This window comes from Tachyglossus aculeatus, chromosome 11 (assembly GCF_015852505.1).
Source record: "Tachyglossus aculeatus isolate mTacAcu1 chromosome 11, mTacAcu1.pri, whole genome shotgun sequence".
NCBI classification, from domain to species: domain Eukaryota; kingdom Metazoa; phylum Chordata; class Mammalia; order Monotremata; family Tachyglossidae; genus Tachyglossus; species Tachyglossus aculeatus.
In genome coordinates, this window is record NC_052076.1 from 49,968,096 (window position 1) to 49,995,092 (window position 26,997).

Below are 26,997 nucleotides of genomic sequence, written 5' to 3' on the forward strand. Positions count from 1 at the left end.
AGTGGACAGAGCTCGGGCTTTGGAGTCAGGTCATGGGTTCAAATTCCGGCTTCACCAATTGTCAGCCATGTGACTTTGGGCAAGTCACTTCACTTCTCTGGGCCTCAGTTACTGCATCTGGAAAATGGGAATTAAGACTGTGAGGCCCCCCCCATGGGACAACCTGATCACCTTGTAACCTCCCCAGTGCTTAGTACAGTGCTTTGCACATAGTAAGTGCTTAATAAATGCCATCTTCATTATTAGAACAGTGCCCAGCACTTAGAACAGTGCTTTGCACATAGCATTTCATAAATGCCATTATTATCATTATTGTTATTATAATAAATACGATTGAATGAATGAATGAATACAAGGTAATCTGTTTGTCCCACGTGGGGCTCCCAGACTTCATCCCCGTTTTCCAGATGAGGTTGCTGAGGCCAAGAGAAGTGTAGTGACTTGCCCAAGGTCACACAGCAGACAAGTGGTGGTCGGGATTAGAACCCACGACCTCTGACTCCCAAGCCCGGGCTCTTAATAGCACTGTTCTAAGGGCTGGGGGAGATACAAGGTGATGAGGTTGTCCCACATGGGACTCACAGTCTTCATCCCCATTTTACAGGGGAGGTAACGGAGGCACAGAGAAGTGAAGTGACTTGCCCAAGGTCACACAGCGGACAAGTGGCGGAGCCGGGATTAGAACCCATGACCTCTGACTCCCAAGCCCGGGCTTTTAATAATAATAGTAATGGCATTTGTTAGGCGATTACTATGTGCCAAGCACTGTTCTAAGCACTGGGGGAGATTAAAAGGTGATGAGGTTGTCTCCCATGGGGCTCCCAGTCTTCATCCCCATTTGACAGATGAGGGAACTGAGGCTCGGAGAAGTGAAGTGACCTGCCCAAAGTCACATAGCTGACAAGTGTCTCCACCCCAGTGCTTAGTACAGTGCCTGGCACAGAGTAAGCGCTTCAGAGATACCATCGTTATTATTATGACAATATAATAACAGACACATTCCTTGACCACAAGGAGCTCAGTTCCCTCATCTGTAAAATGGGGATGAAGACTGTGAGCCCAACGTGGGACAACCTGATCACCTTGTATCCTCCCCAGCGCTTAGAACAGTGCCTGGCACATAGTACGTATTTACTCTTGCACATATTTACTATTCTATTTATTTTATTTTAATATGTTTTGTTCTCTGTCTCCCCGTTCTAGCCTGTGAGCCCGCTGTTGGGAAGGGACCGTCTCTAGATGTTGCCAACTTGGACTACCCAAGCGCTTAGTACAGTGCTCTGCACAGAGGAAGTGCTTAATAAATGTTCTGTTGTCTGTCTCCCCCTTCTAGACTGTAAGCCCGTTGTTGGGAAGGGACTGTCTCTATATGTTGCCAACTTGTACTTCCCAAGCGCTTAGTACAGTGCTCTGCACACAGTAATTGCTCAATAAATACGATTGATTGATTGATTGATTGAATGAATAAATGAATGTCAGGAGCGTCCGTCGAGGGGTGATGAGGGGGAAGGGGCGACGCAGGCCCCTTGAAACCTCTCGCGCATGCGCAGTGGGGCTCGCAGCCTCTTCCAGGTCAGGTGACGGGGGCAGCCACGTGACCCCGGGGGCGGGACCAGGCGGTTGAAATCGCTTGCGCTTGCGCAGTTGGGCTCGCGGACTTCTTCCGGGTCAGGTGACCAGGGAAAGCGTTCACGTGACTGGGGGTGGGGCCGGGCGGTTGAAATCGCTCGCGGCCTCTTAGGGGTCAGGTGTGCTACGGGCCGGTCACGTGACGGGGGAGGGGGCGGGACCGGGAGGTTGAAATCGCTCGCGCCTGCGCAGTTGGGATCGCGGCCTGCTTCCGGGTCGGGTGACAAGGGGGAGGGCACGTGACGCTGGGGGGCGGGGCCGGGCGGTTGAAATCGCTCGCGCTTGCGCAGTGGGGCTCGCGGCCTGCTTCCGCGTCAGGTGACAAGGGGGAGGGCGGTTGAAAGCGCTCGCGCTTGCGCAGTTGGGCTCGCGGCCTGCTTCCTGGTCGGGTGACAAGGGGGGAGGGCACGTGACACTGGAGGGGCGGGACCGGGCGGTAGAAATGGGTCGCGCATGCGCAGTTGGGCTCGTTGTCGGCTTCCGCGTCACGTGACCCGGGGAGGACACGTGACGCTGGAGAAGCGGGACCGGGCGGTTGAGGTCGCTCGCGCTCGCGCAGTGGAGCTCGTTGTCGGCTTCCGCGTCACGTGACCCGCGGAAGGACACGTGACGCTGGAGAGGCGGGACCGGGCGGTTGAGGTCGCTCGCGCTCGCGCAGTGGGGCTCGCTGCCGGCTTCCGCGCCACGTGACCCGGGGGGGGCGGTCACGTGACTCCGGGAGGCCGGTGGGGGGAGGGGGCGGGAGAAGGCGGAAGTAGAAAGGGCAGTTCGGCGGTGCCGCTCCGGCTGCTGCAGGTAGTAGCCGGTCCCATCCGGTCTGATCCGGTTTGGTCCGGTCCGGTCCGGTCCGGCCCCGGGGTCTGAGGGCAGGGGAGGGGGCTGCCCGGGGGAGCCCGCCGTTGCCTAGAGACCGTCTCTACAGGTTGCCAACTTGTCCTTCCCAAGCGCTTAGCCCAGTGCTCTGCACACAGTAAGCGCTCAATAAATACGATTGAATGAGTGAATGAATGAATGACGATCTCCCCCCCGCCCTACCTCCTTCCCCTCCCCGCAGCACCTGCATATCTGTCCGTACAGACTTATCCCTCTATTTATTTTACTTGTACGTATTTACTCTTTGTTTTTATTTTCATTCAGTCGTATTTATTGAGCGCTTCCTGTGTGCAGAGCACTGTACTGAGCGCTTGCGAAGTCCAGGTTGGCAACATCTAGAGACGGGCCCTACCCAACGGTGGGCTCAAAGTCTAGAAGGGGGAGACAGACAACAAAACCAAACATACTAACAGAATAAAATACATAGATTAAATATGTACAAATAAAAAAATAGAGTAGTAAATACGTACAGACATATGTACAGGTGCTGTGGGGAGGGGAAGGAGGTAAGGCGGGGAGGAGGGGGAGAATATGGGTTGTTTTGTTGTCTGTCTTCCCCCTTCTAATAATAATGATGACATTTATTAAGCGTTTACTATGTGCAAAGCCCTGTTCTAAGCGCTGGGGAGGTTCCACGGTGATCAGGTGGTCCCACGGGGGGCTCACAGCCTTCACCCCCATTATCCAGATGAGGGAACTGAGGCCCAGAGAAGTGAAGTGACTTCTCCAAAGTCACACAGCTGACAATGGGCAGAGCCAGGATTTGAACCCATGACCTCTGACTCTCTCTTCCTCCCTTCAAAGCCCTTCTGAGAGCTCACCTCTCCTCCAGGAGGTCTTCCCAAACTGACCCCCCTCTTTCCTCTTCCCCTCCCCACAGCACCTGTATATATGTCTGTACAGATTTATCACTCTATTTTACTTGTACTCGTTTACTGTTCTATTTGTTTTATTTTGTCAATATGTGTTGTTTCGTTGTCTGCCTCCCTCTTCTAATAATAATCATGGCATTTGTTAAGCGCTTACTGTGTGCGAAGCCCTGTCCTGAGCGCTGGGGAGGTTCCAGGGTGATCAGGTGGGCCCACGGGGGGCTCACAGTCTTCATCCCCGGTCTACAGATGAGGGAACTGAGGCCCAGTGAAGTGACTTGCCCAAAGTCACACAACTGACAATTGGCAGAGCCGGGATTTGAACCCATGACCTCTGATTCTCTCTTCCTCCCTTTAAAGCGCTACTGAGAGCTCACCTCCTCCAGGAGGCCTTCCCAGACTGAGCCCCCTCTTTTCTCTCCCCCTCCCCATCCCCCCGCCCTACCTCCTTCCCCTCCCCAAAGCACCTATACAGATTTATCACTCTATTCCACTTGTACTCATCTATATTCTGTTTGTTTTATTTTGTCAATATGTGTTGTTTTGTTGTCTGTCTCCCCCTTCTGATAACAATAATGGCATTTATTAAGCGCTTACTATGTGCAAAGCCCTGTTCTAAGCGCTGGGCAGGTTCCAAGGTGATCAGGTGGTCCCCCGGGGGGCTCACAGCTTTAATCCCCATTTTACAGATGAGGTCACTGAGGCCCAGAGAAGTGAAGTGACTGGCCCAAAGTCACCCAGCTGACAATTGGCAGGGCCGGGATTTGAACCCATGACCTCTGACTCTCTCTTCCTCCCTTCAAAGCCCTACTGAGGGCTCACCTCCTCCAGAAGGTCTTCCCACACTGAGCCCCCTCTTTCCTCTCCCCTTCGCCATCCCCCCGCCCTACCTCCTTCCCCTCCCCACAGCACCTGTATATATGTCTGTACAGATTTATCACTCTATTTTACTTGTACTCATTTACTGTTCTGTTTGTTTTATATCGTTAATATGTGTTGTTTTGTTGTATGTCTCCCCCTTCTAATAATAATGGCATTTATTCAGTGCTTACTATGTGCAAAGCACTGTTCTAAGTGCTGGGGAGGCTACAAGGTGATCAGGTTGTCCCCCGGGGGGCTCACAGCTTTAATCCCCATTTTACAGATGAGGTCACTGAGGCCCAGAGAAGTGAAGTGACTGGCCCAAAGTCACACGGCTGACAATTGGCAGAGCTGGGATTTGAACCCATGACCTCTGACTCTCTCTTCCTCCCTTCAAAGCCCTACTGAGAACTCACCTCTTCCAGGAGGCCTTCCCACACTGAGCCCCCTCTTTTCTCTTCCCCTCCCCATTCCCTTCCCGTCCTACCTCCTTCCCCTCCCCACAGCACCTGTACAGATTTATCACTCTATTTCACTTCTACTCATTTACTGTTCTATTCGTTTTATTTTGTCAATATTTGTTGTTGCATTGTCTGCCAACCCCTTTCTAAAAATAATCATGGCATTTGTTAAGCGCTTACTATGTGCAAAGCCCTGTTCTAAGCGCTGGGGAGGTTCCAAGGTGATCAGGTGGTCCCACAAGGGGCTCACAGTCTTCATCCCCGGTCTACAGATGAGGGAACTGAGGCCCAGAGAAGTGAAGTGACTGTCCCAAAGTCACACAACTGACAATTGGCAGAGGCAGGTTTTGAACCCATGACCTCTGACTCTCTCTTCCTCCCTTCAAAGCCCTACTGAGAGCTCACCTCCTCCAGGAGGCCTTCCCACACTGAGCCCCCTCTTTCCTCTCCCCCTCCCCCGCCCTACCTCCTTCCCCTCCCCACAGCACCTGTACAGATTTATCACTCTATTTCACTTGTACACATTTACTGTTCTGTTTGTTTTATTTTGTCAATATGTGTTGTTTTGTTGTCTGTCTTCCCCTTCTAATAACAATAATGACATTTATTAAGTGCTTACTATGTGCAAAGCCCTGTTCTAAGCACTGGGGAGGTTCCAAGGTGATCAGGTTGTCCCACGTGGGGCTCACAGTCTTTATCCCCGTTCTACAGATGAGGGAACTGAGGCCCAGAGAAGTGAAGTGACTGGCCCAAAGTCACACAGCTGACAATTGGCAGAGCCGGGATTTGAACTCATGACCTCTGAGACTCTCTTCCTCCCTTCAAAGCCCTACTGAGAGCTCACCTCCTCCAGGAGGCCTTCCCAGACTGAGCCCCCTTTTTCCTCTCCTCCTCCCCATCCCCCCTGCCTTACCTCCTTCCCCTCCCCACAGCACCTGTATATGTGTTTCTATGTATTACTCTTATTTGTACAAATTTATTCTATTTTATTTTGTTAGTATGTTTTGTTTTGTTTTAATAATAATGGCATTTATTAAGCGCTTATGATGTCCAAAGCACTGTTCTAAGCGCTGGGGAGGTTACAAGGGGATCAGGTTGTCCCACAGGGGGCTCACAGTCTTAATCCCCATTTTACAGATGAGGGAACTGAGGCCCACAGAAGTGAAGTGACTTGCCCACAGTGACACAGCTGACAGGTGGCGGAGCTGGGATTTGAACCCATGACCTCTGACTCCCAAGCCTGGGCTCTTTCCATTGAGCCACGCTGCTTGTTCTCTGTCTCCCTCTTCTAGACTGTGACCCCCCTGTTGGGTAGGAACCGTCTCTATGTTGCCAACTTGTACTTCCCAAGCGCTTAGTACAGTGCTCTGCACACAGTAAGCTCTCAATAAATACGATTGAATGAATGAATGAGAGAAAGCAGCAAGAGAATCCTCTAGAAAGGGCTCACACTGCTCCTTCGGAGCCGGGGGGTCAAGAATAGGGGAGTCACCTCTAAAAAAATGAGAAGCAGCACGGCTCAGTGGAAAGAGCACCGGCTTTGGAGTCAGAGGTCATGGGTTCAAATCCCGCCTCCGCCACTTGGCAGCTGTGTGAATTTGGGCAGGTCACTTAACTTCTCTGGGCTTCAGTTATCTGTAAAATGGGGATTAAGTCTGTGAGCCCCACGTGGGACAACTTGATTACCTTGTTATCTACCCCAGCGCTTAGAACAGTGCTTTGCACATAGTAAGCGCTTAATAAATGCCATCATCATTATTATTATTATTATTAAAAAGGGGGAGACACCTGGGGTGGGGGGCTCCTTGAGATCGGTCAGGAAAGGAGGCAAGGAGTGATCATAAAACAGATATCTCCTCTCCCCCTCTCCATCCCCCCCCATCTTACCTCCTTCCCTTCTCCACAGCACCTGTATATATGTATATATGGTTGTACATATTTATTACTCTATTTATTTATTTATTTCTTTTACTTGTACATATCTATCCTATTTATTTTATTTTGTTAGTACGTTTGGTTTTGTTCCCTTTTAGACTGTGAGCCCACTGTTGGGTAGGGACTGTCTCTATATGTTGCCAGTTTGTACTTCCCAAGCGCTTAGTACAGTGCTCTGCACATAGTAAGCGCTCAATAAATACGATTGATGATGATGAGTTGACCTCAAAAGAGAGGGTATTAAGGCGAATGCTCCCTGCTTTCTTTTGAACAGTTCCTCTGTTGAAGGTGGTTTTTCTCCCAGCGGCTTTTATTTCTTTTTAGCCCCTACTCTTTACCTTTGAAAGGCTTAAATTCATTTTCTTCCTCAATCTCCGGGTTCTTCCATCCAAACTCCCCCTGCCCCGCCGCCAAGTGTGGCATACCAAATCAACTTGGGTTGTATGGCTTTGCCGAAGAAGTGGATCTTTGCCTATAGCGTTCTCACGCAAAAGTTACATCAGTGGTCATTTTCAAAGTATGTAAGAGTGAACTCATTTTAATGCTTGGATAGGGATTTTTTTCCCAACTGAAATTTCAGCGAGTTTAGGGCTAAATATGGAGTGGGAAACTTCTACCCATTCCGATCTTTCTCTCTGTTTTTTTTTTTCCTTTTAGTCTGAATTATTTAGTCGCTCTAACCATGTGACTGCTTAGGCTTGATCCTCCTTATCTTGACAAGTTCTAACTAGGTAGAGTGACCTAGAGGCCTGTGTCTTGATAATCAATCAATCGTATTTATTGAGCGCTTACTGTGTGCAGAACACTGTACTAAGCGCTTGGGAAGTACAAGTTGGCAACATATAGAGACGGTCTCTACCCAACAGTGGGCTTACAGTCTAGAAGACCATGTCTAGATGACAGTCTAGTCGTTATTGTGACCCTGAGTAATATGGCAATCTGTTTTTCTTCCCATTTTGTGGTCTTCTGGATAGCATTTAGAAGCCTCACGGTGATCTTCAGTGGTTCCGTTTTTTCACTTGCCTCTTCTCCTAGAAATCTGGGATTTTTCTTTTATGTCTTGCATACGTTTGTGGTAAGCTGAATTTCATTCAGTCCTATTTAGTGAGCGCTTACTGTGTGCAAAGCACTGTACTCAGCACTTGGGAAGTACAAGTTGGCAATAGATAGAGACGGTCCCTACCCGACAATGGGCTGAACGCCGTTCCCTTCCTCTAGTGTACAAACATTTGCCATTGCAGAGCTAAAAAGCTACAAAATACAAATGAGAAATGCAAACGGTCTTCTTTTTATGACTCAAAATTATGGTCTCCATTCTTCATCTTCCCTCATAATTCCCTTGGGTTGGCGTTGAGCCTGAGCTCCCTTACAGTGACCATATCTTCTGGTGAAGATAAAGTCTTGTCTTTGGTAGGGATTCTTCCCAGGGTCCTCTAACCCTTGAATTATCCCACACTCTCAAGTTCAGTACCTGTGTTAAACCCAACGTTGAGTCTATTTCCATTTATTCTCTCTGTCTCTCTCACACTCACTCTCTCTCTCTCTCTTTCACCCACCTTCTGTCCTCTTTGAGTATTAAAACCTGAAAAAGTAGATCAGATATATTGTCTTCTAAGACCTGACAAAGTGGCTAGATGACCAGGGATACAAACAGGAGAAGCAGCCTGGCCCAGGGGTTAAAACGTGGGCCTGGGAATCAGAAAGCCAGGTCTGCTGTGACCTTGGGCAAGTCATTTCACTTCTCTGTGCCTCAGTTATCTCACCTGTAAAATGGGGGTTAAGACTGTGAGCCCCATGTGGAACATGGCCCGTGTCCAACCTGTTTACATTTTCCACCCCAGTGCTTAGACCAGCGCCTGACATATAGGAAGCACTTAGCAAATACCATTTAAAAAAAGTCAAAATCAGGACTGGCATTCCACTGTCCTGAGTTTAACAGGCTCATCCCTTTCTGCCGATATTCTCCGGGTTATTTTAAGACTCTGGTGCAGCGAAAGCCCAGCCGTCTTCCCAAGCCAAAATTCGGCCCTCCCCACGTACTTCAAAATGAGATTTTGTGATTCCCGTTTCTTGCCGTACACTTTCCTCTCCAGCACCGTCAGGATTCCCTTTGGTCCAGCAGTGATCGTGGCAGAGGAAAGCGTTTGGGAGCAAGAGTGCGCGTGGGGAGAATAACTGAGGTGGGTCTCCTTGATGTAGTGAACTCTGAGACCTTTGTGAGCAATCCCTGGTTGTTCCATTATATTAATCCACCACTCCAGAAAAGAATAGTGAGATCAGGACAGAGCCTCGGCCTGTCATTACTGATTCATCCTAGACAGAGGGTCTTTGGCACTGGTTACATTTGGAAAGCCAGAACCCTCTTAAGTGTATCCGTTTTAAGAGAAAATTTAGTTTCCTTGAAGGGCGTTTATACCTTTCCTGCTTGTCCCGCCTCCCGTCTCCCCACCTTGCATCCCCTCTTTCCTCTGACCTGCATTCAGCGTTTTTTCCAAAGCCAGAGTATTTATCTCTGAAACCCTTTCTACTTTCCCAATTTAAGGAGCTGCTTTCAAAGAATATTTGACTATTTTTTCAGCAGGCTGTGCCTCAGTATTGACGCTTGGTAGTTGGACTTCAAGAGGGGCTTTAGCAGTTGCTGCTGGGAGCTAGCCTGACTTCTTAGGGTGTCAGGGGAGTAAAAAAAAAAATAGGAGCCCTGAGTTTGGGAGCAATTTATTTGTAAGATAGGTAGATTTGACCTTTGAGTCTAAGCACTGCTGGTGGTGAGATTGGATCCCTAGGTAGGAGTGTTAACTGAGAGTCACTGGCACATTTTGCCACTGAAATGCAACAGTGCTCCATAATAATTGTGGAATTTAAGCTCGTACTGTGTGTCAAGCACTGTACTAAGTGCTGGCTTAGATAGCAGGATAATCAAGTCCCACATTGGGCTCACAATCAAAATAGGAGCCAGACCAGGTTTTGCAGAAGAGGGGAACTGAGGCATGGAGAAGTTGAGTGACTTGCCCAAGGTCACACAGCAGACAAGTGGTGGAGCCAGGATTATCATCATCATCATCAATCGTATTTATTGAGCGCTTACTATGTGCAGAGCACTGTACTAAGCGCTTGGGAAGTGCAAATTGGCAGCATATAGAGACAGTCCCTACCCAACAGTGGACTCACAGTCTAAAAGGGGGAGACAGAGAACAAAACCAAACATACTAACAAAATAAAATAAATAGGATAGATATGTACAAGTAAAATAAATAAATAAATAGAGTAATAAATATGTGCAAACATATATACATATATACAGGTACATATATACAGGATTAGATCTCAGGTCCTCTGAGTCCCAGGCCCGTGGTCTTTCCACTAGGCCAGGCTGCTTTAGAAGGGGTAAGAGTACTGTGTTTATACTTTGGGATGTGATATGCTTTGACACACTTTATTTTGTGGGACTTAACACTCTTGCTGATTCTGAACGTTCTGGTCTCCAGTTTATATAGAAAAAGCTAAATCAGATCATTTCAAGAGGAAGCACAACAAGAGAGAGAGCTTGTTGTGAACTTCGAGAGCTTCAAGACAAAGCTTCTACAATTACACCTGTTTTTCTTTCCCATTTAGCTCTCTGATGTCACATTTCAGAGGTACAGATATAGGATGGGTAACTTCTCCAAGAGAAATGAGCCAGCTCCCCGAATGTATTCTACCTCTGGTTTTTGCTTCCTATTTTGCCACTAAACCCGCTTCCCGGTGTCCTCTTTGTTCTGCTGCTTGACCAGTTCTTGCTTTTTACTGAGTTAGAAGCTTTTCTTCTTGTCCTTAACCTTTGTCTGATGCCTACACTTGTTTTACAAGTAAGGGATGGCAATGTTTGATTTCCTTTGCTTTTTGGTGATGATTTCTGTAGAAAGAGTGGTGGGTGAAGGAGAGGATCTGAATCAAGAGCAGAGGGAGTCAGGTAAGTGGAAGGGGGCATTAGAGAGGAGAGGGTTAGGTGGGTCGCAATTTAAATTATGCCTTTTCTACCCATTCTGGCAGTGGATGTACAGGCTGGCTTGTGGAGCAAATTTCCCACAGTCAGATTTGCGTGAACGAAGCCTTCCTGTCGCACATTAACTGTGTGATTTCTGGACATTGCCCAGGTGTCACTTCTTAATGAGGCTGTCACTCAGTAACCTCTCCTCAGCCAAACATATGACTTGGAGGTTTGAGAGGAACACAGATTCCTGAGATGCCAGAGATGCCAGAGGACAAGTGGCATCCAGAAACTCGGATGGCAGATGACACTGTACTGGGGGCTTACTGTGGGTGACTCAGGAACCCTTAGTAATTACACAGTCTGAAAGGCCCCATCAGGTGTTGGGAGCGGATGTCAGTGAGGTGACTGTTTTTGTATCTCAGAGGATGATACTTCAACAAGCGAAACTGCGTTACGGGGGCCTCTCCTTGCCGTTTGTGACGGGAGAGTCGTGAATGCCGGATGAGCTTCAGCAGAGAGGGACCAAGAATCTGCGCGGGGGGATTGACACTAATATTAGCGCGCACGAGAATTTTAAGTGCCAAACCCAGTTATCGCCAAAGCGGCCACAGGTAGTTGCAGTCAGTGACCGTTTTTGTATCTCAGAGGATGATACTTCAACAAGCAAAACTGCGTTGCGGGGGCCTCTCCTTGACGTTTGTGACGGGAGAGTCGTGAATGCCGGATGAGCTTCAGCAGAGAGGGACCAAGAATCTGCACGGGGGGATTGACACTAATATTAGCGCACACGAGAATTTTAAGTGCCAAACCCAGTTATTGCCAAAGCGACCACAGGTAGTTGCATTCAGTGACTGTTTTTGTATCTCAGAGGACGATACTTCAACAAGCGAAACTGCGTTACGGGGGCCTCTCCTTGCCGTTTGTGACGGGAGAGTCCTGAATGCCGGATGAGCTTCAGCAGAGAGGGACCAAGAATCTGCGCGGAGGGATTGACACTAATATTAGTGCACACGAGAATTTTAAGTGCCAAAGCGACCACAGGTAGTTGCATTCAGTGTGGGACTTGATTATCTTATCTACCCCAGCACTTAGTACAGTACTTGACACACAGTCCGAGCTTAAATTCCACAATTGTTAGTGTTATTATTATTGTGGCGCACTGTTGCATTTCAGTGACAAAGTCAAAGTTTATCTGCTGCCCAAAACAGCCGGCGATTTTCAGAGTTCCTGCTGAGCCCGTCCATCACGAGACGCTTTAGATGGTGCCTCGGTTAGAAGCTTTCACTGTCGATCACGAAGTCATCAATCGTATTTATTGAGCGCTTACTATGTGCAGAGCACTATGTGCAGAAGTCCCAGCAGACGTTCCCCTGTGTGTGCCTGTTTCACCCCCCACTATCGTGGCGTGGGGTCGTTTGGCTGGAAGGATGTCGTCTAGCACAAGGATGGGCGTTTCCGAGCCAAGCTTCTGAATGAGGGTGACTGCTGCCTAAAAGCACGATAGATCATGGCAGCTCGGGAACTTCCAACGCCCCTTTAGCAATCAAAATAAATTTGCAGACACACAAATACCAGTGATCAGCGAGGCGTGGCGTGTTGGACTATCTTATTGAGAACTTTGTGACCTCTGAACCACAAGGGAGTGGCACTGATGTACTTTCCCAATCGCTTAGTCCAGTGCTCTGCACACAGTAAGCGCTCAACAAATACGATTGAGTGAATGAATGGTGGAGAGCGATGTTTCAGGTGTGTGCAGTTGCTCAGCTGCTGAATTTTTCCTGCTCCTCTGACAATTGATGGTCTAGGGAAGGGAAACAGAATTATGCTCTCCCTAGACTTTTTGTTGAAAAATAATGTGCTGTAGTCAGTGTTTGGGAAATTTAAGATAAGGCTAGGTAGGCCCTCCCACCTTGCTCTAATGGTCGCTTGGTGATTGTGTTAACAGACCAGTGTGTTAGGATAAAAGTTCTCATCGAATACCCCTGTCGACCCACTGTGTGGAACTTGTCACAAGAACTTGATTTAGGTGTTTGTTTTGCTGTGCACAGTTTGAAAACGATCGTTTTAAAAAAATTAACCGAGAGGTTGAATTATATCCAACGTTATTCTCTCAGGGCTTATAAGAATCCAGAAGGGCGCAGGCGTCATTCGCTTTGAGTGGATCAAAACATCTTGCCGTGGTCTACTTTTTAGGAAATGCATTGGCTGGATTCAGGGTGTGGATGGGAGCAGGAGTCACGGTGAAGTTGGACATAGCAGCTGACTGGGGCTGCTGTATGAAAAAACTTCCCACTTTGGTCAGATGAGGTCAGTGGAATTCCACCCGGTGGACACTTACTTTTCCCTGCTGTTGGACTTAGGCCAAGTTTTCCCATGGAAAAACCTTGTAGCAATAAAATAATGAGGGTAATTATTAATATGAATATTTAATAATATATTGATAACAATATCATCATACTTATTGGTATTTCTTAAGCGCTTACCATGTGCCAAGCACTGTTCTAAGTGCACCAGGTCAGATGGAAGCCCTCCTGGGAGACTAAAACCAGGTATCAAAGAAAGTGGTGATGATGATATTGGTATTGTCGTCACCTTTGTGCTCCCTTTTGAGCCAGGACTCATCCAAGGCCCTACTGAGAGCTCACCTCCTCCAGGAGGCCTTCCCAGACTGAGCCCCCTCCTTCCTCTCCCCCTCGTCCTCATCTCCATCCCCCCCGTCTTACCTCCTCCCCCTCCCCACAGCATCTGTATATATGTATATATGTTTGTACATATTTATTACTCTATTTATTTTACTTGTACATATCTATTCTATTTATTTTATTTTGTTAATATGTTTGGTTTTGTTCTCTGTCTCCCCCTTCTAGACTGTGAGCCCACTGTTGGGTAGGGACTGTCTCTAGATGTTGCCAACTTGTACTTCCCAAGCGCTTAGTACAGTGCTCTGCACACAGTAAGCGCTCAATAAATACGATTGAATGAATGAATGATTATTCTAGCTCAAAATTCACTGTCGAAGATGTTGGTAGTTCACTGGACTGAAGTTAGGACATGTAAATTTCAAGTGGATTAAACCATTCAGATGGCTTAACCTATTGGTTCCTAATGAATTACATTATATATATATATTATATATATAATATATATATATATATATATATTCATTCATTCAATCATATTTATTGAGCGCTTACTGTGTGCAGAGCACTGTTCTAAGCACTTGGGAAGTACAAGTTGGCAACATATAGAGACGGTCCCCACCCAACAGCGGGCTCACAGTCTAGAAGGGGGAGACAGACAGCAAAACAATATTATTTTTATATATATTTATTACCCGTATATTTGTATATATGTTTGTACATATTTATTACTCTATTTATTTTACTTGTACATATTCTATTTATTTTGTTAACATGTTTTGTTGTCCGTCTCCCCCTTCTAGACTGTGAGCCCACTGTTGGGTAGGGATCGTCTCTATATGTTGCCAGCTTGTACTTCCCAAGCGCTTAGTACAGTGCTCTGTACACAGTAAGCGCTCAATAAATACGATTAATGAATGAATGAATTAATTAAAAAAGCAGAATTGTCTAGTGGAAAGAACATGGGCTTGGGAGTTAGAGGACCTGGGTTCTAATCCCGGCTCTGGCACTTATCTGCTGTGTGACCTTGGGCAAGTCACTTAACTTTTGTGCCTCAGTTTCCTCATCTGTAAAATGGGGATTAAATCCCACTCCCTCTTACTTAAAAGGCGTGAACCCCAAGTGGGGCAGGGACTGTGTCCAACCTGAGTATCTGCCATCTACCTCAGAGCTTAGTTTAGTGCTTGGCATGTAATAAGTGCTTAACAAATGGCATAAAAAAGGGGATTTAAGATCAGTTTTCCACTTCTTTCAATCCCTGTGGGCTGATTGGTGTAGGTATGTTTGGAAAAGTCAAAGATAAGGGCTTGGGATGAGTTGACTGCATCTTCCAGGAATTTTGGTGGCCTTAATTTTAGTAGGAAAAATAATTTGGCATCTTCTGTGACTCTCCTCTCTTTGTCCGTCCGTTTGCAAAAAAAAAAACTTCCGAGCTGGAATCTTCCTACCCAAAGGATGATCGTAGGGAAGGAAAATGAGATGGGATGGGTTTCCGTATTCCTTAGAAATTTAAGCAAACTGTCTAATCGTACTTCAGGAAGAGGACAGAAACCTTGGGGGAAAAAAAAAACCCTATTCTTAAAAAGAGCTAGAATTGTAGTCAGTGGTCACGTATTGAGATACATACACAATCCTTGTTAAGCAGGGAATTTCTCTGGTCTTGGGTTAATTTAGAGGAAGTTTTCTTTATTATTTTGGAGGGCATACGCTATCAGAAGTCATCAGCAGTAGTCACGTTGCTCTTACTCAGCCTGGCCACAGATACAGGTGCAGTGTTATTTCTGAGCCTGTGGTTTCATGGCCTAGCTGTGCTGCTGTAGCTTGTGCGCTTTTTTTTTTTTTTCCTCTGCCAAGATTGTGAACCATGTGGGGAGTTTGTATATGTCGTCCTGTCCCGTGCCCCTTCGTGGTGATCCTCAACTAAAGAAATAGTGGGAAAAAAAACGAGGGCTTGTTCTCTCCCACGTAGAAGTGAAAACCTCCATAATTGCAAAAAAAATTGTTTTGCGCAAATCTCCCACTCCTCAATATCTTCAGTGGTTTCCCATCTATTTCTGCATCAAGTGGAAACCCCTCACCATTGGCTTTAGGCACTCAAACAGCTCTCCCAAACCTGTCCTCAATCCTCTCCCGCTACAATGCCAACTTACCGAACCCCCCCTAAGCACTTAAGGATTCACCTTTTCCGTCCTCAACCCCTAGGACTTAAATACATTTCCTTATATTCGCTTGGTTACTTCCCCTATTCGTAATTCATTTTAAAGATTCTTCTCTGCTAGACTCTAAGCTCCTTGAGGGCAGGGATAGTGTCTACTTACCCTGTTGTACTCTCCCAAGCACTTTGTACAGTGCTCGGCACGTAATAAGTGCTCAGTAATACCAATGATTGATTAAATATGAACCCTCCCAATCTAATGAGAACTGGCAAGATTTGTTACGTGCGTAATCAATCTTTTTTTTTTTTAAATCCCATCTTCTGATTTAAATCTGTTGCTTTAATGCATCTCAGAGCTGTATTTTTTCGTGTTTAATGCTCATGGTGTGCTCTGCACACAGTAAGCGCTCAATAAATACGATTGATGATTGATGGTAACTAAAGGGTAGAGCCATGATACCATGACCACCTAGATGTTTGGCAAATAATATTTACTGAGGAGAAGTCGGTAAGTATCGGCATGGCCTAATGGAAAGAGCACAGGCCTGGGAGTTGGAGGACCTGGGTTCTAATCCTGTCTCTGCCACTTGGCTGCTGTGTGCCCTTGGGCAAGTCACTTGACTTCTCCGTGCCTGCTACCTCATCTGTAAAATGGGGACTAAGACTGTAAGCCCCATGTGGGGCATTAATCAATTGAACATGTACTGTGTGCAGAGTAGTGTACTAAGCGCTTAGGAAAGTACAATGCAACGGAGTTAGCCGACACGTTCCCTGCCCACAACGAGCTTACATTCTAGAGACATGGACTACTTCCAACCCGACTATCTCGTGTCTATCCCAGCACTTAGTGCAATGCCTGGCACATAGTAAACCCGTACTTAAAAAAAAAAAAACAGAAAAAGGCTTAGTGATTTGTTTAGCTGAAAGTCACTAGAGTAATACAGAACTGTGGCCCTTTGTCTTCCTTACCTTCTGCCATAGCACTGGCTTCATTTCTTCTCTTGGGGGTCGGAGAGTGCTCCTCTCAACCCCCATAAGGGATTAAGTTTCTGTCTGGGACACGGGGCTCAGACTTCCCTAGGGTTTAGGAATGATGTGCCGTTTTAGATCAAAGCCAGTAATCTCTCAGACATCTCTGTTGTAGAAGTAGTAGTGATAGTATTTATTAAGCGCTTACTGCGTGCAGAGCATAGCCTGCTTCTGGCCTGGAATGCCCTCCCTCTTCATATCCGACAATCCCTCTCCCCACCTTCCAAACCTTATTGAAGTCACAGCTTCTTCTGGAGGCCTTCCTTGACTAAGCCCTCATTTCCTCTCCTCCCACTCCCTTCTGGGTTATCTTTGCACTTGGATTTGGTCCCTCAGCCCCACAGCACTTGTGCTTATATCTGTAATTTAGTCATTTTTCAATGGTATTTGATAAGCACCTACTGTGTTCCAGGCACTGAACTCAGTGCTGGGTTAGATACAAGCTAATCAGGTTGGACACAGTCCCTGTCCCACATGGGGCTCACCCTCTTAATCCCCATTTTTATAGATGAGGGAGCCCAGAGAAGTGAAGTGACTTGTCCAGGGTCACACAGCAGGCAAGTTGCAGAGCCGGGATTAGAACCCAGGTCCTTCTGGCTCCTAGGCCCGTAGTCTATCTACTAGCCCACACTGTTTCTTGTCACCGGTAGTCATTTATTTATATTAATGTCTGTCTCCCCATCTAGACTATAAGCTCGTTGTAAGCAGGGGATGTTTACTGTTGTATTGCGCTCTCCCAGGTGCTCAGTACAGTGCTTTAAACACAGTAAGCGCTCAATAAATAATGAATGAGCCTGATCTTCTGTAGTCCGAGACCTGCCAAAGGAGTAGTTCCAGATACAGACACCTCACCTCATGTTCCCTCTTACCGCTTTTCCATGGACTATTGTTTATGGAATTGGCTTACGTTTCCAGAGCCTTTTGCTATACTCCAAGAATATTCTCTTCAACCTGCTCTTGTCTTCTTCTTCTTTCAGTTTTTTGGTGATGACATGGCATCCGCTAGCTCAGGTCGGGCAGGGGCAGGCCTGCCTTTTGAGAAGTCCCAGCTAACTTTGAAAGGTGAGTGAAACGGGGAAATTGATGTTTTAACTGAAGGTTCAGTCAAATCGGAGGTAGAAAGGAGAATTAGCTCTTGGTTGGATTACCAAAGTTTCACTTGGCGTTAGGGCCGTTCTTAGAGATAGAGGTCCTGCCAACCTTCTGTTTAGTCTAAGCTTTGATTTCTGGAGGGTCTATGAACTGGTCCCATTTATTGAGCACTTACTGTGTGCACAGCACTGTACTAAGCATTTGGGAGAGTAGTATATAGGAGTTGGTAGACCTGTTCCCTGCCCGCAACGAGCTTATAGTCTGGAGGGGGAGACGGACATTAATGTAAATAAATTATGGCTATGCCCATAAGTGCTGTGGGGTGGAGGGAAAGGTGAATAAAGGGTACAAATCCAAGGAGAAGGGCGATGCAGAAGGGAGTGGGAGAAGAGGAAATGAGGGCATAATCAGGGAGAGCTTCTTGAAGGAGATGTGCCTTCAATAAGGTTTTGAAGGTCAGGGGAGAGATCACCTGTCAAATAGGAAGAGAGAGGGCATTCCAGGATGGTTTATTAAGCGCTTAGTACAGTGTTCTGCATCATCATCATCAATCGTATCTATTGAGCGCTTACTGTGTGCAGAGCACTGTACTAAGCGCTTGGGAAGTACAAGTTGGCAACATATAGAGACAGTCCCTACCCACACTAAGCTCTCCATAAATGATGATAATAATAATAATGATGGCATTTATTAAGCGCTTACTTCGATTTAGAGAATCAATAAATACCATTGATGGGTTGATGGTTTGATGAACAAGCCTTGCGGATAAATTTTGGGGTGTCGTAACAGCCCGGATGCAGGCTCCCTCCCCAGAAAAGCCGGCAGATTGACTAGTAATTTTAAGATGAGGTTCTTGCAGGGTTTCTCTTCCATCTTCAGTTCATTCGATTTCTTGCTGGCGAATTTGGCTCTAGAAACAGAACTCTGTGTTTGGCAAAGCAAAGGAATATAATAATAACGATGGCATTTATTAAGCGCTTACTATGTGCAAAGCACTGTTCTAAGCGCTGGGGAGGTTACAAGGTGATCAGATTGTCCCACGGGGGGCTCACAGTCTTAATCCCCATTTTACAGGTGAGGTACTGAGGCACAGAGAAGTGAAGGGACTTGCCCAAAGTCACACAGCTGACGATTGGCCGAGCCGGGGTTTGAACCCATGACCTCTGACTCCAAAGCCCGGGCTCTTTCCACTGAGCCACACTGCCTCTCTATCCTTCCTATCCCACCCAGCCTCTTTAAGTATCAGTCTTGCAGTTAAACGAAGTCCTGTCCCACATTATCCTATATCAAGTGGCCACCTTCCTTATTAAGAAGAAGGTATGGATTTTTAGAGTAACTAGAGGAATGCCCCATCTTCCCCAAATAGTTTTTTTTTTTAAATTTGGATTAATCAATCAGTGACATTCAGTGAGTGCCTCTTATGTGTACAACATTGTATTCTCCTGATTGTTGGCGTATCGGGAGTTAGAAGTCATGATCCCTGCTCTCAAGGTGCTCTCAATTGTCTAGCAGGGAAGATGCACTAAAATACGTTTTGGATCTAATTCTCATTTAAAAATTTTTGGCTCAGTTTTTCTCCCCCTCCCCCTCCTTCCTCTCCCCCTCCTCCCCCTCTTCATCCCCCCAGTCTTACCTCCTTCCCTTCCCCACAGCACCTGTATATATGTTTGTACATATTTATTACTCTATTTATTTTACTTGTACATATCCATTCTATTTATTTTATTTTGTTAATACGTTTTGTTTAGTTGTCTGTCTCCCCCTTCTAGACTGTGAGCCCACTGTTGGGTAGGGACCGTCTCTAGATGTTGCCAACTTGGACTTCCCAAACGCTTAGTCCAGTGCTCTGCACACAGTAAGCGCTCAATAAATACGATTGATTGATTGATTGATTCTTAACATTTCCCGTGCCCAAAATGGACTTGGCAGTGTATACATTGATCATAATTATGCCATGGCCAACTGAAGTTGATTTAGTGCGTGTTTGATGAATAGTCAGTATCACACTTATACATAAAAGCAACATCATGGTACCTGGCAGATTTGGCCATTTTTAAGTGGGTCATTAAATATGTATGTGTTGTTGGGTTTCTCTGTTCCATACTCTGTAAAGATTCTGGAGTGTTTTGGGTAGCTGGTATCTGGGGTCAATTTTTGCTTATCCCATGACTGAGTGCCTCATTCTTTTTACTCCATTTTGGAGCCAGTCAATCAATCAGTGGTATTAAGTGTTCACCATGCGTGGAGCACTGTACTAAGTGCTTGGGAGCATACAATAAATAGACAATCCCCTCCTTCACGGAGCTTCAGAACTAAGATTTGGCTATTATTTCGGATTGCCACTGGAGTTAAACACCCCCAATTAAGCAGGTCTGCCTTCATTTTATCATGTATAATAATTGATATTATTACTCTATTTACTCTATTACTCTATTTTATTACTCTATTTATTTATTTTATTGCTCTATTTATTTTATTACTCTATTTATTTATTTATTCATTTTATTCGTACATATCTATTCTATTTTATTTTGTTAGTATGTTTGGTTTTGTTCTCTGTCTCCCCCTTTTAGACTGTGAACCCACTGTTGGGTAGGGACCGTCTCTATATGTTGCCAATTTGTACTTCCCAAGCACTTAGTACAGTGCTCTGCACATAGTAAGCGCTCAATAAATACGATTGATGATGATGATGATGATAGACTTGATGTCCGGCATTCATTCATCCATTTATGTCCCTTGAGAAATCCAGAGAGGAGTAAATGCTGCTAAAGAAACACTTGCCAGGCAGATGTTGTTTTATGTTGTTGTATTTTAGCTTTTATTTGTATGATGCCAGTTGAAATTGAGACCCTATTTTACCTGATTAAAGAAAGATCACCCTGATAATTATGTTTTGAAAACCAAAAGAATCCATTCTCCGTGGAAGGTGAATGGGTGGAATTCTCCTAAACCACCAGATGGCCTCATTTGCTTTGAGGTGTATGTACGATATTCTTGTTTTTTTTTTTTAATCTGTCATTTCTCTTGATTCTTTCTTCGAATTCAAGCCCTATTGATTTCCCAGTTTCACTAAAGTTTCGTTTAGGTCTAGCCCCCAGGCCGGGCTTGGGACTAGCAACTGAAAGATAGACCTGGTTCAGATCGGCTTATCAGGACGAGATGGCCTAGGCCCGAGCTCTTTTTGGCTTCTTTGGGTCCATGGGAGCATTCGGGACAGGGCAGCTACCAAGACATCACCTCACGTATGTGTAGAAGACTTTGCTTTAGTTTTGGGACTCCAAAACCACACAATTGCAAGTAAATACACAGTCAACCAATAAATGGTATTTAAGTGCTTATTATGTGGAAAGCACTGTACTAAGAACCTGGGAGAATACAGTAAAACAGAGTTAGCAGACACGTTGCCCGTCCACAGCGAGGGCACAGTCTAAATGCACGTATAAGAATCCTTCCCTCAATGTCCCGTTTTCAGAAATCAGTGTGGCCTGGTTGAGGTTTGGGCTTGGTTGTAGATTTTGTCCAGAGCAGGGCTCTACCTCCCTTTTTCTTGAAGTTGAGTGGCAGCCTTAGGATTTTATTAGTTCTGCATTCCTACACCTCCCTACCAGAATGACCTGAGAGGGAAGTGGTGCTTAAAACTGTGAGCTGGCTTAGTGGAAAGAGCACGGACTTGGGAGTCAGGGGACATCATCGTCATCAATCGTATTTATTGAGCGCTTACTGTGTGCAGAGCACTGGACTAAGCGCTTGGGAAGTCCAAGTTGGCAACATCTAGAGACAGTCCCTACCCAACAGTGGGCTCACAGTCTAAAAGAGGGAGACAGAGAACAAAACCAAACATACTAACAAAATAAAATAAATAGAATAGATATGTACAAGTAAAATAAATAAATAAATAAAGAGTAATAAATACGTACAAACATATATACATATGTACAGGTGCTGTGGGGAAGGGAAGGAGGTAAGATGGGGGGATGGAGAGGGGGACGGTGGAAGGTTCTAATCCCGGCTCAGCCACTTGCCTGCTCTTTGACCTTGGGCAAGCAACTTAACTTCTTTGTGCCTGTTACCTCAACTGTAAAATGGGGATTAAGACTGTGAGTCCCATGTTGTACAAGCTGATTACCTTCTATCTACCCCAGCGCTCAGAACAGTGCTTGGCACGTAGTAAGTGCTTAACATGCTATTGTTATTGTAATTATTATGTAGTGTCCATTACCCTGGCTAAGAGCCTGGACCACCAATTATGTCTTTCACAAGTGAAGGGGTTAAGCGTTCTCTTTGGTCCAGGGGAGTTTAAAGAAGGCTGGAGATGTGCCATCCTAACAGTTGTCAAGGGTATTTCGGTTTTTCAGGAAGTAGTATATGCTGCAGGAGTGTACTTGCTCCGATTATGACTGGATTATAGGCCCAGTACGAACTGTTAACACTTCCTAAACTTATGCCCCATGATTCTGGAGCCTTCTAGAAGGACGTGAGCTTTAGAAACTACTCAGGTTTGTGGGGGAGATCACTGAGGGAGCCCTTCTGGCATGGCACGGAGGTGACTTCCTGTGTGTCTCTTTCTGTGCAGTCGTGTCTGCCAAGCCCAAGGTACATAGTCGCCAGCCTCGAATCAACTCCTTTGTGGAGGTGGCAGTGGATGGTCTCCCCAGTGAGACCAAGAAGACTGGAAAACGGATTGGAAGCTCCGAGTTACTCTGGAATGAAATCATCAACTTGTAAGAAAAGCCCTCTAGCTCTTGCTCTCTCTTGAAATAGTCATGTGGGGGGCAAAAAAGAGGAGGAATGCCATGAGCATCATTTGGGGTGGGGTTGTGATGTTTCCTGTGACCGTTCACCTCTTTCTTTCTACACCCCCTCTCCCCCGCCACACACAAACACACCTACACACAGCCCCTGACTAGGAGTTTTGACAAACTTTGAGATTCAAGAGCTCTCATCGGAGGCTAGGAAAGAAAGGTGTGGAATTATTTTTGTGGATGGCAGGTAGTGTGAGTTCTTTCAAACTCCTGCCCTCTTTGGAGTTCCAGGAGAGCTCAGGATTATCTGGTCTCCTTGATCGTGTGGGATTTAATTAGGTCTTCGTTTTCTTTTAGGAATGTCACAGCACAGAGCCATTTGGATCTGAAGGTGTGGAGCTGCCATACCCTGAGGAACGAGCTGCTGGGCACTGCCTCTATCAACCTTTCCAACGTGCTGAAGAACAATGGGGGAAAAAGTATGTTTGGTGAAAGGGTGGCAGTGGTTCTCAGATGGAGAGCATGGTGGGAAGGAGAAAAGGGCGGTCCTAAACCTTCAGCCCCCTGCCTTTGCGAGCCTGGTTTCCTAAACTTGCAGACAATTAAATGCAGTGACCGGACCGCCCGTGGGAAGAGGAGGCCTTAGCCGAGCGCCTCTGCTCCTATGGTGACAATTCCTCATTGGCTGGAAGGGTAAGAGAGATCGCCTGCTGCTGCCGAGAGTATTTTCCAGGGTATCTTGTCAGGGCAAGCGAGAGACCATCTGCCATCTTTGGTTTTTCTGTAGGAGTGCTCTGCCCAGCTCCGTGTGTCTTAGTGGCAGCCCGGTGCCGTATATTTTTCCCTTTTTAACTATCAACCCCAGGATAAAACAAGGTAGCATTGTGCGTCTGTCTGGGCCGAGCGGTAGGGAACACCATGTTGGCGTATGATGGAAGCTGTACTTTAATTAGCCAAGGTGCCGCTGCCCGTTTGGAAATACAAACCCTCCGGCTATTTACTGCCATTTGTGGTCAGTGGCCTGGCCTGTGGCCGGAGGCCCTCGCTCTGCTTTATAAAGCCCTCCATTCAGAGCAGAGCTGTGTGCGCTGACTGTGAGCTGCAGAGAAGGCTGCTTCTGTCTCTCGGATGCCTGCCATCCAGGAGCTGTTTTCTGAAGGTGGGGCTTGGATTGAGAGAAATGTGTGGCGAGGGACCTCTCCTTCCCTACAGGCGGTCCCAAGAGGGAGCATAGGGCTTCCTCTGGTGCCATTTCTCTTCAGCCTCTTCCTTTCTTTTCCTTTGCAGCTCCATTGAATTTTGAGCCTTATATCTTAGAGCCAGGTGAAACCCCAACTGTTTTCGGTGACACCGGACTGTTGGGAAAGTAGGAATAGTCATCTCTACACTAAAATCAGTTTAGGGCACCTGCTTTTACAATCATGGTCGGCTTTTATAGTCACCCTCCTTGGCGAGCTTCTTCTTGAAAGGGATCACATCATGTCAAAGTCCCAACCGAGTGGTCTCTCCCTGAACTTAGTACAGGGCTGTACGCACAGTAAGTGCTTAATAAAGACTGTTTCAACACGAAAAATCTGACCCCCCACACGGAATCGTCTGTGAAGGATCTGCTAGTGTGAGCCATCCCTCGTCCACACGAAATCTGCTGGCTTTGTGAATTCCCAGACTGAAGATACTCCCCAGTTTTGCTTAGGGCAATGAAGGGTGAAGGGGGAGAGGTGAGGAGAAATCGAGGTGGGATGAATGTGGGCAGGAGGCAGCTTCGAGCTGGTTAGGGTAGGGATTCCTGAGTTGATGAAGCAGTAACTCTGCGTATAGCCTTCCTGAATCAATCAATCAATCAATCAATCGTATTTATTGAGCGCTTACTATGTGCAGAGCACTGTACTAAGCGCTTGGGAAGTACAAATTGGCATCACATAGAGACAGTCCCTACCCGATAGTGGGCTCACAGTCTAAAAGGGGGAGACAGAGAACAGAACCAAACATACCAACAAAATAAAATAAGTAGGATAGAAATGTACAAGTAAAATAAATAAATAAATAAATAGTCCTGAAGGAAGGACTATCTCAGCTTCTTCATCCTAGTCTACGCTCTCGATCCGGGCCTCGCTGCATCTAGTTCTTGAAGGAGCAGTTTTGCTGGAAATATTTTTATAATAGCGAGTGCCGTAAGAAGTGACAGAGAGTCAACGTTTTAGTAGTATTTTGGGGAGCCGCATTTGGTTAATGAGCTCTTGATGCAGATGTCCTAATTCATCTGAGTGTGCGTTTCCTCTTGGAGTTAGGGGAGGAGGATCTGATGGTTGATTGCAGTCCCCTCCTGCAGCTCTCCTCCTCCGAAGGGCACAATTGGCTCTTTCATTAGCTCCTGTCGTTCCCCTGGGTACACGTGGAAGGCGAATGGAAAACTCAACTGACGGTTTCTACCTCCGTTCTTTTTTTTTTGCTTTTTTCTAATTAATACTTTTATGAAAAAAGTGTTGGATATTTCCTTGGCAGAATGACTGGTGATGGAGGGTTTTCTTAAAATCGCATTTCTGTTAGTGACCAGGAAAGGGTGCATTTGATTTGAGCAACTACCTGATTTTATTACTTCTGAAAGAGACTGGTTGTGGGCCTTTCTTTGGCTGTGGGGGCTAATTATTCGGCTTACCTGCCTGGGGGTTTCTTTCAAGGAGGAAGAAGTAGCGATAGCAATCTTTTCTCACCGTAATTGCAAAAAAATTCCAGGAGCAAATTCAAATTTCTGAAAATACACAGCACCCTCTGGCCTCCTTTTAGTACCACAGCCTTTGGCTTCTGCTTAATCTTTCGTTTTCAAAAGCACGTATTGGAGCCGAAGTGGATTTCTAAAACGAGCTTTCTCACCGACTCACCTCTTAGAAATGGACTTCTCTTTAAGTTTTACTAACCAGGTCTAGTAATAATAGTAATAAAAGTAATAATGGTATTTGTTACATGCCAAGCACTGTTGTAAGTGCTGTGGGGTAATCAGGGTGTCCCACATGGGGCTCACAGTCTTAATCCCCATTTTACAGATGAGGGAACTGAGGCACAGAGAATCAATCAATCAATCAATCGTATTTATTGAGCGCTTACTATGTGCAGAGCACTGTACTAAGCGCTTGGGAAGTACAAATTGTCAACACATAGAGACAGTCCCTACCCAACAGTGGGCTCACAGTCTAAAAGGGGGAGACAGAGAACAGAACCAAACATACCAACAAAATAAAATAAATAGGATAGAAATGTACAAGTAAAATAAATAAATAAATAAAGAGAAGTTAAGTGACTTGCCCGAAGTCACACAGCTAAGTGGCAGAGCTGTGATTAGAACACATGACCTCTGGCTCCGAAGCCCGCCTCTTTCCACTGAGCCACGCAGCAGCTTCTAGTACAGAGGTTAAGAAAAAAAAAAGTCAGAGAAGCTGAGAAAATACCACCTGTTGCTTAGTGGCCCTTAAAATTCCACTCTTGTTTTCAACAGAATAAAAGGAGATTTGGGTTGGTGGGGGGCAGTGTTTTTAATCACAAGCATGATTTGCCTGAATGATTGCCAGTTGGGTTGGCTAAGACAAGGCAGCAGTTTTTTGGTCTTCTAATTGTCCCGACAGCCTGCGCGATTGGCAGCTGATATTTGTGACTGTTTGTGGCCCTCCCTTTCCTCCTTGCAAGCCGTTTCCATGCTGCCTGCCTCTGGGGACTGCTCCGAGCTCACCTAGGCTTATCCGAATAATAATGATGGCATTTATTAAGTGCTTACTATGTGCAAGGCACTGTTCTAAGCGCTGAAGTGTAGGGGGAATAGAGATGGGAGGCTGATTAAAAAGTCCTCTGGCAGTGAATGTAGCCTGGTGCCGATGGGGTCCCGGGGGCAGACTCAGAGGAGGGGTTAATGGGGAGGAACCTTTCTTTGGAAATGCCGCATCAAAGCAACCCACACCGTTGTGTGTGATTTTAGCACCAGTCGGGAGGCTTGACCGCGACAAAATCGTGGCGGAAACAGCAGGTTCTTCAGGAAAACTCGGCCGGGAGTATGTGGTGTATATATGTTTGTACATATTTATTATTCTATTTATTTATTTATTTATTTTACTTGTACATATCTATTCTATTTTATTTTGTTAGTATGTTTGGTTTTGTTCTCTGTCTCCCCCTTTTAGACTGTGAGCCCACTGTTGGGTAGGGACTGTCTCTATATGTTGCCAACTTGTACTTCCCAAGCGCTTAGTCTAGTGCTCTGCACACAGTAAGCGCTCAATAAATACGATTGATGATGATGACTGTCTCTATATGTTGCCAACTTGTACTTCCCAAGCGCTTAGTCCAGTGCTCTGCACACAGTAAGCACTCAATAAATACGATTGATGATGATGACTGTCTCTATATGTTGCCAACTTGTACTTCCCAAGCGCTTAGTCCAGTGCTCTGCACACTGTAAGCGCTCAATAAATACGATTGATGATGATGACTGTCTCTATATGTTGCCAACTTGTACTTCCCAAGCGCTTAGTCCAGTGCTCTGCACACAGTAAGCGCTCAATAAATACGATTGATTGATCGATTGATTGGTGCATTCGTGACCAAAGACTTCTTTTCCTGGTTTCTTTGCATTCTGAAGTCACAAAACCAGCTGACATGAACTTTGTGCCACAGCCGTTAATTCATTCCTTCTTTCAGTCGTATTTATTGAGTGCTTACTGTGTGCAGAGCACTGTACTGCGTGCTTGGGAGAG

General features: G+C 46.0%; 1 protein-coding gene across 2 annotated transcripts in view; it reads left to right on the top strand.

Annotated features, from left to right (window-relative positions):
- The first annotated feature begins 2,392 nt into the window (after window positions 1–2,392).
- WWP2 (WW domain containing E3 ubiquitin protein ligase 2) overlaps window positions 2,393–26,997 on the top strand; it is a 135,985-nt gene continuing 111,380 nt past the window's right edge. Inside the window, exons 1-4 of one of the 2 annotated variants that reach the window (XM_038753597.1) lie at window positions 2,393–2,424; window positions 17,399–17,483; window positions 22,090–22,237; window positions 22,616–22,737. In XM_038753597.1, coding sequence (XP_038609525.1) covers window positions 17,414–17,483; window positions 22,090–22,237; window positions 22,616–22,737 — 340 coding nt within the window. In that variant the 5' untranslated portion in view covers window positions 2,393–2,424; window positions 17,399–17,413. Of the gene's footprint in view, window positions 2,425–12,862; window positions 12,906–17,398; window positions 17,484–22,089; window positions 22,238–22,615; window positions 22,738–26,997 lie in introns of those variants that run through there. The other variant, XM_038753598.1, reaches the window with a different exon arrangement.